Source organism: Callithrix jacchus, chromosome 16 (genome assembly GCF_049354715.1).
Source record: "Callithrix jacchus isolate 240 chromosome 16, calJac240_pri, whole genome shotgun sequence".
Classification (NCBI taxonomy): Eukaryota; Metazoa; Chordata; class Mammalia; order Primates; family Cebidae; genus Callithrix; species Callithrix jacchus.
This window is the reverse complement of record NC_133517.1, coordinates 77,738,923-77,751,610: the sequence shown is the minus strand read 5'-3', so window position 1 is coordinate 77,751,610 and position 12,688 is coordinate 77,738,923. Positions and strand designations below refer to the sequence as shown.

Genomic DNA, 12,688 nt, shown 5'->3' with positions numbered 1-12,688 from the left:
ACAGCCTTAAACAAGAATGAGAGCCTGTCATTTGCAACAGTATAGATGAACCTGGAGGTTATTTCATTCTTAATGAAATAAGCCAGGCACAGAAAGACAAATACCACATGATTGCATTTACATGTGGAATCTAAAAAGTTCAAACTTATACAAGCAGAGAATAGAATGGTGGTTACAGGGGCCAGGGGTGGGAGGAAGGAATGGGAAGACGATGGTCAAAGGGTACAAAGTTTTAGTTAGAAAAGATATCTTATTCCTCCAGGAGGAATAGGTTTTAGAGCTCTGTTGTACAGCATGGTGACTAGGGCATAATAATGTACATATACTTGAAAATTGCCAAGAGAACAGGTTTTAAATGTTCTCATCACCAATGATAAGGATGTGAGGTGATGAATATGTTTGTTTTATATATATACATTTTGTAATGTATATATGGATCAAAATGTCATGATGTATCTCATAAATATATACAATTTTGTCAATTAAGTAAACAAACAATAAAATAAATTGCATAGATATATAAACAAATAATTTTATTTAGAATCTAGACCAATGGTTCTCAAATGTGATCCCAAACCAGTCACATAATCATTACTGGGGACTAGTTAAAAAAGCAAATTCTCTGCCCACACCAGACTTACTGGATCAGAAACTTTAGGGGTGGGGCTCAGCAGCGTGTGTTTAAACAAACCCTCCAGGTGATTTTGAGCAGGTGTTTAAACAAGGCCTCCAGGTGATTCTGATGCAGCTGAAATTTGAGATTTGCAGATCTACATATTTCTATTTCTAATAGTACCCTTTCCTAAGACTGTTTTTTGTAAACCAGCTTTTTCTTTTCACTGTCTTTTGCTTTGCAAGTGTGAAATAAAACTTTGACACATGATGGAGAAAACAGACAACAAAAACAGGCTGGACAATATTTGGCCTTCAGGCCACAGTTAACCAACCCCTGGTTTTGAAGATTGCAAGAGATAACGTATGGGCTTTGCATGACCCCTAGAATATAAGTCATCGAAATGGGTAGTATAGCCTGGGCACTGTGGCTCACGCCTGTAATCCCAGCACTTTGGGAGGCCAAGGTGGGAGGATCACTTGAGGTCAGGAGTTCAAGACCAGCCTGGCCAACATGGTGAAACCCCATCTCTACCAAAAATACTTTTTAAAAACATTAGCCAGGTATGGTGACATGCACCTGTAATCCCAGCTACTTGGAAGGTTGAGGCAGGAGAATCACTTGAACCTGGGAGGGGAAGGGAAGGGAAGAGGAAGGGGGGGAGGGGAGAGGCAAGGTGGGGGAGGGGAGGAGGCAGGGGAAGGACAAATGGGTAGTATAATTGCTGTGGTTGCAGCATGAGATGAGCAGCACTTTCAAGTTAAGTCAAAAAACAAAATCCCAACCAAACTCAAGAAATTTAACACATTGTCATTAACTTGGGAGTCTTACTTGGGTGAATGCATAATTTTCATAGACTTTTAAAATATTAAAAAATCATTAATATTTCACCCACAAAATTATAGATAGGGTTGCCACATACAATACTTGTTTAGTATTTTCAATATTGGGCATGCATTTGTCCTAAAAAAGTATACATTGTTCATCTGAAATTGAAATTTAACTGGGGCATCCTGGGATTTTGTTGTTGTCTCTTTTGTTTTGCTGATTTTTGCTAAATCTGATAACCCTACCTATAGATCTCTTATAGTTCCACCATCTGGGAACCACTGGTTTTATTGCATAACAGAGATAACCTAACATAAACAATATTTTTTCTTTCAGGGAGGAAAAGAATTGCATTCTTAAGGAATTATCCCCAAGGTTAAAAACCAATAAGTCCCCTGTGTAGAAGCCACTGAAACACTCTGAGACAACCCAGCACTCTCCATTCACGGGTGCCAGGAACAAGCTTAGGTCACCCAAGGAAAACGTACAATAATCTTGCATTTGTTCCTGCTGATTAAGTCAAGCAGCTTCCAGGAAAATGTAGGCGACCCTCGTGCCGTTGTGTTGAATTAATATCTGAACAGTATTAATGATGGAAAAACTCGAATATATCCAACGTACCCAAAGTTTTGCAGTTGGATTTGTGGGCAATCAAACTGTGTACTGAGAAAGCCTCTTTTGTCGGTAAACAAAGCTTCTAAGTGGAGAAGAAATATTCTGTGCAAGTAAACACAAGGCCCTAAACCAAGGATTCCTGGTAAATATTTGATAATGATGATGCAGGCAGAGTAGGTGCCTTCAGGCTTCAGATATATTTCAACGAGAGGGCTTATAAAATCATTCTCATGAAAGTTATGAAAATGGGGGGATGTGGCTCAGCATGCTAAAATCTATGTCTTTTCAAACTTCAGAGAAGGAAGATAATACCTGACATGTCCATGAAGATGAACAGCATCTAGTTTTAATTAAAAGAGCACCGTATTTAGCATCAGAAGATTCATGTTTGCATTTCAGTGCTATCACTTCCAAGCTGTGCAGCCCTGAACAATTCACTTAGTCTTTCTGAACCTCTGTTTTCTCTCTGTAAAACAGAGAGGATGAGAATTTTCATCTTACATGCTTTGGTCAGGGTTAAGGAGATAATAGAAATGAAAACTCTTTGCAAGCTGTGAGACTGCAAAGCACTATCCTGATCATTTCTATGAAGAGTAAACCCTCTGGTGACTGGAAAGTGAAATAATGTTACTAGCTGAGTGTTACTAGCTGAAACCATGCTAAGGACATTATGCTTTCAAGGACTGTGGGTTAATGAGCTCAGGCTGCCATATAACAAAGTAGCTCGTGGCTTAAACAATGAAATGTATCAGTCAGGTGCAGTGGCTCACGCCTGTTATCCCAGCACTTTGGGAGGACAAGGCAGACAGGTCACTTGAGATTCGGAATTTGACACCAACCTGGCCAACATGGTAAAACCCCATCTCTATTAAAAATTTAAAAATTAGCTGGGTGTGGTGGAACATACCTGTAGTCCCAGCTACTTGGGGGCTGAGGCAGGAGAATCACTTGAACCTAGGAGGTGGAGATTGCAGTGAGCCAAAACAAAAACAAACAAACAAACAAAAACAATGAAATTATCGTCTCATATTCTGGAGAGTGGAAGTCCAAGATTAAGGTGTTTGGTTTCACCTGAGGCTTCACTCCATGGCTTGTAGACGGCCATCTTTTCCTTGTGTGTGTTCCTGTGTCTAAATTTCTCCTTTTTTTTTTTTTTACAGACACCAGTCATATTGGGTCAGGACCCATCCTGATGGCCTACTTTAATTTCAATACCTCTCTGAGGACTCTGTTTCTAAACAGGGTTACCTTCTGAGGTACTGGGGATTATGACTTCAACATTTGAATTGGGAGAGGATACAATACGACCCACAACAACATCTTTCGTTTAGTCTATTAAAAAGAGGTCAAATGGGTTCACAGTGTGTCCCAAAGCCTGCTTCTCCTCAGATAAAAACATTCCACTCTACAATGGACACGTTCCTGCTTGTTGATTCTTTAAGATGATAAATAATTTGCTTTGGAATACCGATTCAAGTCTGTGGCCTCATACCTTCTTCAAACACCAAAGCACTAGGCAGTGCCCCTCTCTTCACAGAAATATCTTTATTCTGAGCAAACATGTCACTTTCCCTTATATTTAGCTTATGAACAAAATTTTGTCTCCCACTGATACAAAGGCACTGAAGTTTTTAGATTTCAAACTCAATTTTTTGTTCAAGAAATGTACTTATCAGTTATCGATTCCTTCTGTACCAAGCCTACAGATTGATGACACATTTCCAAATCAGACAAGGTGCCTTCATTAAATTATAGGACTAACAAGTGTATACACATATATAAAAATCTCATATATAATAGATATATGTAACAAAATAAAAATGACATTTTTAAAGCAAAGTCTGCCTTTTTTAAACTCATGCTTTCTTAGCAACTCAATATCCTTCTTTCCATCAATAATTGCCTGGCCATCTTAGAAAATATAAATATCCCTGACCAAATGGATGTCTTGGGTGACGGTCATTATAGTTCTTTTTGCAACATCAAAAAGGTGAAAATAGCCTGATATCTAGCCGGAGTTTGCTAAACAAATCATGAGGAAGATACATCTAGAAAGAATGCACCCATTGAAGATTACATTTTTGAAAAATATCTAATGGCATGGAGTGATATTCGTGGTATGCTGTTAAAGAAAAGCAGGTTACAGAAGGCTGTGGATAATTCCAATTTTAAGACTACATACACATAAGAATAAAGAAGGATATTCATTAATGAGTTACTATGCTTATCTCTATATAGTGAGATTGTAGAGAATTTTTGTTTCTTCTTTGTACTTTCCTTTATCAAATTTTTTTCTACAGAATGTATGCATTACTCATATAATTAAAATATGACCTTTTTTAATAAATGAGAATTTTCCCCTGAAAGATTATTGCTTCAAACAAAGGACCATTCATTCCAATGGGTTACTGTATTTTTCACAGATCTTAGTACCTTACTTCTAGGAGACAGTAACTTAGGGAAAGGGCTCAAAAAGTATAAAAATAATTATAGATTCAGTAATATAATGCAATCTATCACATTATAAAAAGACAATGTAAAAAGAAAAAAGACCAGGCATGGTGGTTTATGCCTATAATCCCAGAACTTTGGGAGGCCGAGGCAGATGGATCACCCGAGGTTGGGAGTTCGAGACCAGCCTGACCAACATGGTGAAACCCTGTCTCTACTAAAAACACACAATTAACCTGGTATGGTGGTGCATGCCTATAATCCCAGCTACTCGAGAGGTGGAGGCACAAGAATCACTTAAACCCAGGAGACAGAGGTTGTGGTGAGCCAAGATCGTGCCACTGCACTCCAGCCTGGGCAACAAGAGTGAAACTCTGTCTCAAAAGAAAAGGCTTAATTAAGGACTCAGCATTTAATTTAGATCAGGACTTAATGAAAAGGTATATTTTCCAGGAGGTACATAGAAGGTGGAGAAGAAGGGTATTGCTGACATAGGAAATGGCATAAATGAACAAACTTGCAGTAAAATGCCGGTCTACCCTGAGAGTCACAAATAGTTTAGTATGAGTAGTTCATGGGAGTTCTAACAGTATGTCAGGGGTCGAGGCAAGAAAATCAAGTCATAGGGCTGGATGGTCATAAAATATGTTCCTCAAAATAAGTAAGACCCCTTCAAGCATGAAAAAGGCTGCTATTAATAGCTGTAGGAAACGAACGCGTACACTAGGACCATACCAGGAAACCAGAGCATATGGCCACCTAGCAAAGGACTGGCTCCCAGGACACCTTAAGTGCCAAGCTCAGATATATGAACTTTATACACAGAATCTTAAAATCTTGGGGTTGAAAAGAAACATCAATGCCCTCCAGCCTGGCTACCCATATTCCTGCTTCTCCAACTTCTCTAAGAATTGCTATCAAGACTTTGCTTAAATTTCTCTGTGATAAAGAACTCGTTGCCTTGGGATGCCTGTTGGAAAATTCTTTATTGTATTGAGCTGAAATTGATCTCCTTGTGTCTCTCGTTCATTTGGCCCAGCCCTGCCATCTCAAAGACAAACACAATGAGTATCTCCCTTCCATATTAGAGGGAAAGACTGACATCATGACCCTCTAAATCTTCTCTTTTGCAGGTTAAATGTCCCGCATGCGTCCTTCCTACAGCATTTCTGCGGTCTGGCACCATACTCTTACAATTCCTAGCTAGCTTTTGAATTAATCCACTCTTGTCATCTTCCCTGCTACCCTCTTGTTTAGGGCCACCCTCTTTTCTTGCTCATATAACACAGTGCCTCCTAAGTGGTCTCTCTCTTACCAGCCATCCTTCCAACTTACTGTTCATACTGCAGCCAGATTGATCTTTCCAAGAACCCAAACCAATTGTGACACTTCCCTGCTTACAACCTGCATTCGCTTCCCATTTTCATAAGAATCAAGTACAGCTTCATGAAGGACAGTGTCATGTCATTCTGACCTCAGCCACCATTCCAGTCTCACTTCTCTTATCCCCTCCCTTCTCTTGCATTCCTTCTTTAGTCCCTTGCACAGCCCTCTTGCCCTCAGCCCACCAAAGGTACTGACACCTCTGCTTGGAGCCCTCTTCCCTTCACCATCTTCACCTTGCTCATCTCTACTCAGCCTTTGGATCTCAATTTAGACATCACTTCCTATAGAATGTTTACCTTGATCCCATTAAGTCTAGATTAAATATCCCTTCTCAGGTGGTCTCACAGTGACTCAAGCTTCCTCTAACAAAGCAAGTATAATATTGAATTAAAATCACCTGGTTCCTCATCTAACACCTCTGCTCCATCGTAAATACCATGAGATCAGGTCTTCTTCGGCACTGTGGTCTTCAATATCTAGCACAGTGGTTGTCACATGGTAGGTGCTCAAATAGTAATAAACAACACAGGTGCTAATAAATTAATGTATAGCACCTGGAACTAGATAATAGTTCTAAGTATGGTCTGAACAATACAGAGTACAGTGACTATCATGTCTCATGTTCTATACTCTAAAGCCCCTTTTATTTTTGAGATGAAGTCTCATTCTGTCACCCAGGCTGGAGTGCAGTGGCACGATCTCGGCTCACTGCAACCTCCTCCTCATGGGTTCAAGTGATTCTCCTGCCTCAGCCTCCCAAGTAGCTGGGTCTACAGGCATGCACCACCACACCCAGCTAATTTTTGAATTTTTAGTAGAGGCAGAGTTTCACCATGTCGGTCAGGATGGTCTCAATCTCTTGACCTCATGATCTGCCCACCTTGGTCTCCCAAAGTGCTGGAATTACAGTCATGAGCCAATGTGCCCAGCCTCTAGATCTCTTTTAATAAAACAAAACTTTATTTTAAAAGAAACATATCACTGTTGATTCTATCATCCATTTAAATCTCTAAACCTTAACTATACAAAGCTGCCACTTCTAACTTTGTCTTTTCCTCTGTCTCTTTCTTTCTCAATCTCCCTTTCCCTTTCCCTCTCCTTCCCATCCCCTTCTGTCATAGACATATACACATGCCTAATAATTTGCAATTGACTTTTGGAATCCATATATAAGACTTTTTATATCTGTCTCTGCATACACACACCCAAAAAACTAAAAGTCAAAACAGATGATAACTTACTGATAACTTTGGGACTCCTAATCCTTGTGCCTTTTCTATTAGCAAATGGGAGCCTTATGTTATGCCTTTATAGATATAAATGATGTTGAATAAACAGGAATGAAGACAGAGCTCAGTAGCATGCCACTACAGACATTCACATGTCAATCCATCCATGAATCAGCTCTCCTTTAATACATGCATTCCACAAGTCATTAATCCATGTGCACGTTTCTAATCCAGAAGAAGATCACAGTCTGTGCCTTCCTGAAATCAATGTTGTGAACTGATTAAGTGTATTGAGTAAAACCATGTTCCAGATGTGTTCACATACTTTATTTTAGTTAAATCTTCCAGCACCTATTATCCTTTTTTAATAGATAATAAAACCATCTCACAGAAAATTACGCAGGTAGCAATTGCCAGCACAAGGATGTAAGCCCAGGTCCTGTGACTCCAAGTTCATGGTCATTAGCACACATTATACTGGGATCCTCTCAAAAAAGAAAACATGCGTAATTTGACTAATGCTTGCTCCACTACTCACCACCTACTTCACTCTCCCAAATAGCTGCGGAATTATTATCCCTTTTATTAGAGATTCCTAACTGGAGGTTCACTACAACTCAAAGGAGTCTCTGGGTTGACTTGTAACGAACCCACTGAAAGTTCTTACAAAGTGCAATAGGTGGTGTATCCTGCATTTTTTTCTGAGACAAGTAGTGTGCATCCACGCCTGAAAAGAACCTTGGTCTCTAACAGTTTGAGAACAACTTCAAGTTTAAATAACTCCCAGCAAACTTAAACATCATTCACCTCTCTGTCTGAAGGTGTAGATTACACAAATCTCTCTCTTTAGGAAATCAATTGCATTTTCTTTTCTCTCGCATCCCAAATTCTCCATCACTTTCGAAAGAGTTTTTAGAGGGCTTGCGCACTGGCCCATTCTGAGGTTCTGGGTGCCTTCTCTGGGGCAAGCTTATCAATGGACTCTTAGAAGCCCACCTATCTAGGCCTTTAGTGCCCTTGTCTCATGCCAGATTCCAGCCTAAAGAGGATTCCTTTATCTTCACAAAGTCAACAGAGGTAAAACTGCAAAAGGCCTTTCTTGCAGCTCTTCCTTGGGGAAAATTAGGATAGATGCAATAGCAATAGGAGAAGCCCACCTGTTGAGATGTGAATTACAGAGGGACTTGATAGACCCGGGGACTTGAGGCATTATTCTCAAATATCCAGAAAGTCTAAACCCTGCCATTGCTAAATAAGTGGAAAACTATGTTTTTAGGAATAAAGATTCCTTAGCATATTATTATATTATAAATGATAATTTTCTGTAAAGCTTCTGTATATCTGTCATTTAATTCAATGCTTACACATAATAGTCATTCACAAGAATTGCACAAAAATTCATTGAGCATCCCAGCTTGGTCTAAGCACTAACTCTAATGATACTAAGACAAAAAGAGTTGATCCCTAAGAATTGCTGTGGGTGGGCAAGTAAATAGATAGTTGTAATAAAGAATGGTAAGTGCTCTGATCCACAGGAATAAAGGAAGCTCTGGGAAAATAAGAGGGGGTCGCCTAACCCATTCTAGAGGAAGACCTGCAGAGTTTCCAAGAGAACCAGGCTCTCAACTGGGTCTAAAGAAAGATAAAGGTTAGACCCAGACCTCACAGAAATACAGGAAGAAAGTCTTATTTAATAAATAGTTTAACATGCCTAAATTCACATATGTTGTGGACAAACATCTATATAAAATATACAAAAATGGTTTATAAAATGTGGAGAGGGATTGAGCAGTAAGAAATAACAATGAAAATGAAGGTGAAAAGCAAGTGGTGGAGAACCTGTATATGCCAAAATTGTTCTTGAAAGAAAAAAATGGGAATCTGCTGAAGACTTTTCAAAAAAGAACTGCACGATCATATTGCATTTTAGAAAGACCATTTGACACAGCCTGGGCATGGCCCTAGCATTTTGGGAGGCTGAGGCAAGCGGATCACTTGAGGTCAAGAGTTCAAAACCAGCCTGGCCAACATGGTGAAACTCTGTCTCCACTAAAAATAAAAAATAAAATAAAAAATTACTCAGGCATGGTGGCGGGCACCTGTAATCCCAGCTACCTGGGAGGCTGAGGCAGAAGAATTGCTTGAACCTGGCAGGCAGAGTTTATAGTGAGCCGAGATGGCACCACTACACTCCAGTCTGGGCAACAGAGCAAGACTTCATTTCAAAAAAAGAAAAATAAAAGGAAAAGAAAGATCATTTGACACAGTGTGGAGACAAGATGGAGGTATGGGCTGGGCAGGACTGGCCCCAAATGAGACTAATGAAAAGTTGTGACCAGAATGGAATTTGAGGGAGTACTGGCCTTAATTACAACAGTGGTAGGGGAGGTGGAAACACAGGTGTGTATGAATTATGCTCAGCAAGGAGAGTAGACAGTGCCTGATGATGATTGGCACGAATGAAAGGGAAGAAGTTACCTAGGGCGATTCCGTTGTGTCCGACTTGGACAACTTGGGAAATGTCATTTAAGCAGTAGCAAAGAGGAGAGGAAGAGCAGGCCTGGGAGAAGAAGGGAGAAGACAGATCTAGGTCCGAACTTGCTGATTTTAAGGTGCTCTGTGGAACATCAAAGTGGAGACTGGAATTTGAGGCCAATGATTAGACTAGGTCTGGGAAACACCATGTATATGTAGTGGCTGAAGCCACTGGAGTGAATGAGGTCATCCAGAGCGATATGACAAGGATGACATGGGAAGAGAGTCAAGAAGAAAGATCAGTGCACACTGACATTTATGAAATGAAGCCCTTTAAGTATTAAATAGTAACTAAAGACGGTCAGAAGAGAAGGAGGGAAGCATAGGATTGCAGCATCTGGGACAGTCAGAAACAGAGAGGAAAGGACCAATTGTTCAAAATGACACAGAGACTGTATGTGTACATGGGAGGGGGGTGAAGTTGAAAATGCTCTATGGTTTTTTTACAAGGAGGTCTTCAGTGGTCTTGCCAAAGGTTGGCCCTCAGTGGTGAGGGCAGACGCCAGGTGACTGGGTGTGAAGGAGCAAATGGGTAGTGAGGACAAGGAGACAGCAAATGCCACCCACTCTTTCAAGGAGGTTGGTGGGAAGAGGAGCAGAAAACTGAGGTGACAGCCAGAGGTGAGCACTGCAGGGGAAACCGGAAGCTCCATTAAATACCCGTTGAGCAGAAGTGTGGAAAACCTCCTGTGCTCTGTGGAACTGGGTATGTGATAAATACATGAGCAAATCGGGTCCCCTCTCCATCCTGCTGGGCACTAGAACGGCTTTTGTTTCCATTCCCTCTATCAGTGAGAAGCGGCTTGCGCTTCACTTGTTAAAATGAAACCAGAGTATGGAAGCAATCACTGGAACCCTTTGACCCCCGCTCCACACCTGAAGGCCGGTTGTGCCTGCGGCCCCAGCGGACGCTCCCCAGCGTTTGCCCTTGGAGATTTCCAACTCCAGATCAAAAGCACCCATAATCGGTTGCCACCCCAGGCTCCCTCTATCCTAATCCAAAATTAGCCAGATTCATTTGAAAGGCCTGTTCAAACAGAAGAGGACAAAGGGCAGAGACACTGGCCGCGCTGAAGTGTGCACGTCAGTCAACATCTCTGTGAACAGAGGCACGCGGTGGGGAAGGGCTTCCTCCGTCAGGAAGATGATTCTGTCTCCAGGAGGCAGGTGGGAGTCCAGAGGACGTTACTAAATATATTGTTTTAAAAATCCCTGTACCTCTTGCCAAGCCCCTGTCCCACAGGTAATCAACAAGAAGCCGGGCCGTCTCGCCGCCCAGGAAGGCCGAGCTCGCCGTGCCCCGCGGCTGGTACGGCTGAAGGTCGCCACTTGCACGGTCCGGAGCCGGGGTGAACCGAGAGTCCTCCACAGTCCCTCTCTGCAAGTTGTTTTACAGAAACCAGAGACAAACTCGATATTTACAAGCCCATTCTCTGGCAACGAAAACTCGAAATGAGTTAAACTCCCCATTTGCGCGCCTGTAAATTGCTCCAGCTGAGTGCACGGGAACGCAGCCCAACAGGGACCGCTTTCCGGCAAATCTGGAGGCCCTTCGCAAGGTTTCTCCGCTTGACAGAATGGCAGCTGTGACCCGACAGCCCAAGCAATGGAGGACGGGTAGAGAGGGGCGTATACCGTACCCGATAGGCGCGGCGGGTCATGTTGCGGGCGTCTCGGCGCCTGCTCCGGCCCGGGCTCTGCGAACGCGGCCTCGGCTGCAGCCCCGCGACCTGCGAGCTGGGCCCGGGGCGGCTGCTGCAGACTGCTCTTGTTTGCACTGGGCAGTTTGCTTTTGGGATTTCTCCAATGCAGATGTAGTCAGGGGGCCGCTGTCCCGGGGGACAATGATTCCATTGGAAGCTGGCCTTTGACAAGACACACACATGACCTTTGACTAAAATGGCTTTGGGGGAGGAAAGCGTCAGGAGGCTGAAGACGGGGCGTCCAGCGCCGCCATCCACGTTCCCGCCCCCGACAGTACCTAGTTAATTTTCCATCTTTCAAGGACAATCTCTGTGAGGTTTGGTTTGCCATTTCTCGTTCATTCTGGAGGATGCAGTCTCTGTTTTCAAAAGGATTTCTCTGCCGAAGTTTCCTGCTGTGTTGCTAATGCATTCCCTGTACTAGCATTTCCAGGTCAAACAGGGGCAGGCCTGTGTTGTATAAGTTCCTCTAACACTCTGGAAAATATCACCACCATTTTTTTTTTTTTTTTTTTTTTCCTAAAACATGCTACAGTTTACAAAGGGCTTTTCACAATCATGCTGTTATTTGGCCTCTCAAACAATGCGGGGAGGCTCTCCTACTACTGCCATTTCACACATAAAGAATTAGAAGCTCAGAAAAATACTTCTCCAGACACCCACAGAAAAACTGAAACCCAAAGTCTTCTTAATTGGCATCCAATCCATATCCACGAAAACACTCACCACCCTGCTGAGCGACCCACACTACAAATGAGAACGCAATTAATATAAAGCAACCGTAGCTACGGTCATTTTAATTTTTGAATTACAAAGGTGAGTGTCAAAAAATTGTTTTACTAGATAATAGATGTTTTGTTCCTTGATATCCACAGATATCTTGAATTTATTGGCTACATTAAAAAAAAATAATCTGCTGCTAAAAGGGTGCTGTGGTAACCAGACTTGTACTTAGAGGTACAAGCCAGGCATTCCTGGGGCTACTACCAATGTCCATCACTAACCAGTATTAACACCTCTTTTTCTATCTTATTTCTGGGTCCTTCCAGATAGTGAAATACTAAACAAAAGAGAAGGGGCTGTGAGCTTGTGAAATGAGCAATGGACAAGCAGTCAGCATCACAGAATTTTGATGTGATGGGGGCAGGGGAGTGGGGGGTAAAGAGTTATGGTGGAGGTCTGCACAGAGGCCCTAGACCTAGACCTACCCGGTGTGAAAGGCAATAGTATGTTCACTGTTTTCAGCTCAGAAAAGGGGAAAGGGGGTAATACTCACTCTCAGTTTTGAAGGACTTGGAGGAGCCAGACAGGAGGAGAAGAGGAGACAG

General features: G+C 42.1%; 1 protein-coding gene across 2 annotated transcripts in view; it reads right to left on the bottom strand.

Moving 5' to 3' along the window:
- ENPP2 (ectonucleotide pyrophosphatase/phosphodiesterase 2) overlaps nt 1–11,436 on the bottom strand; it is a 115,365-nt gene extending 103,929 nt beyond the window's left edge. For both annotated transcript variants that reach the window (XM_008983321.5, XM_002807644.7), the window contains exon 1: nt 11,298–11,436. In XM_008983321.5, the coding sequence (XP_008981569.1) occupies nt 11,298–11,318 (21 nt within the window). In that variant the 5' untranslated portion in view covers nt 11,319–11,436. The remainder of the gene's footprint in view (nt 1–11,297) is intronic.
- Nucleotides 11,437–12,688: the final 1,252 nt, after the last annotated feature.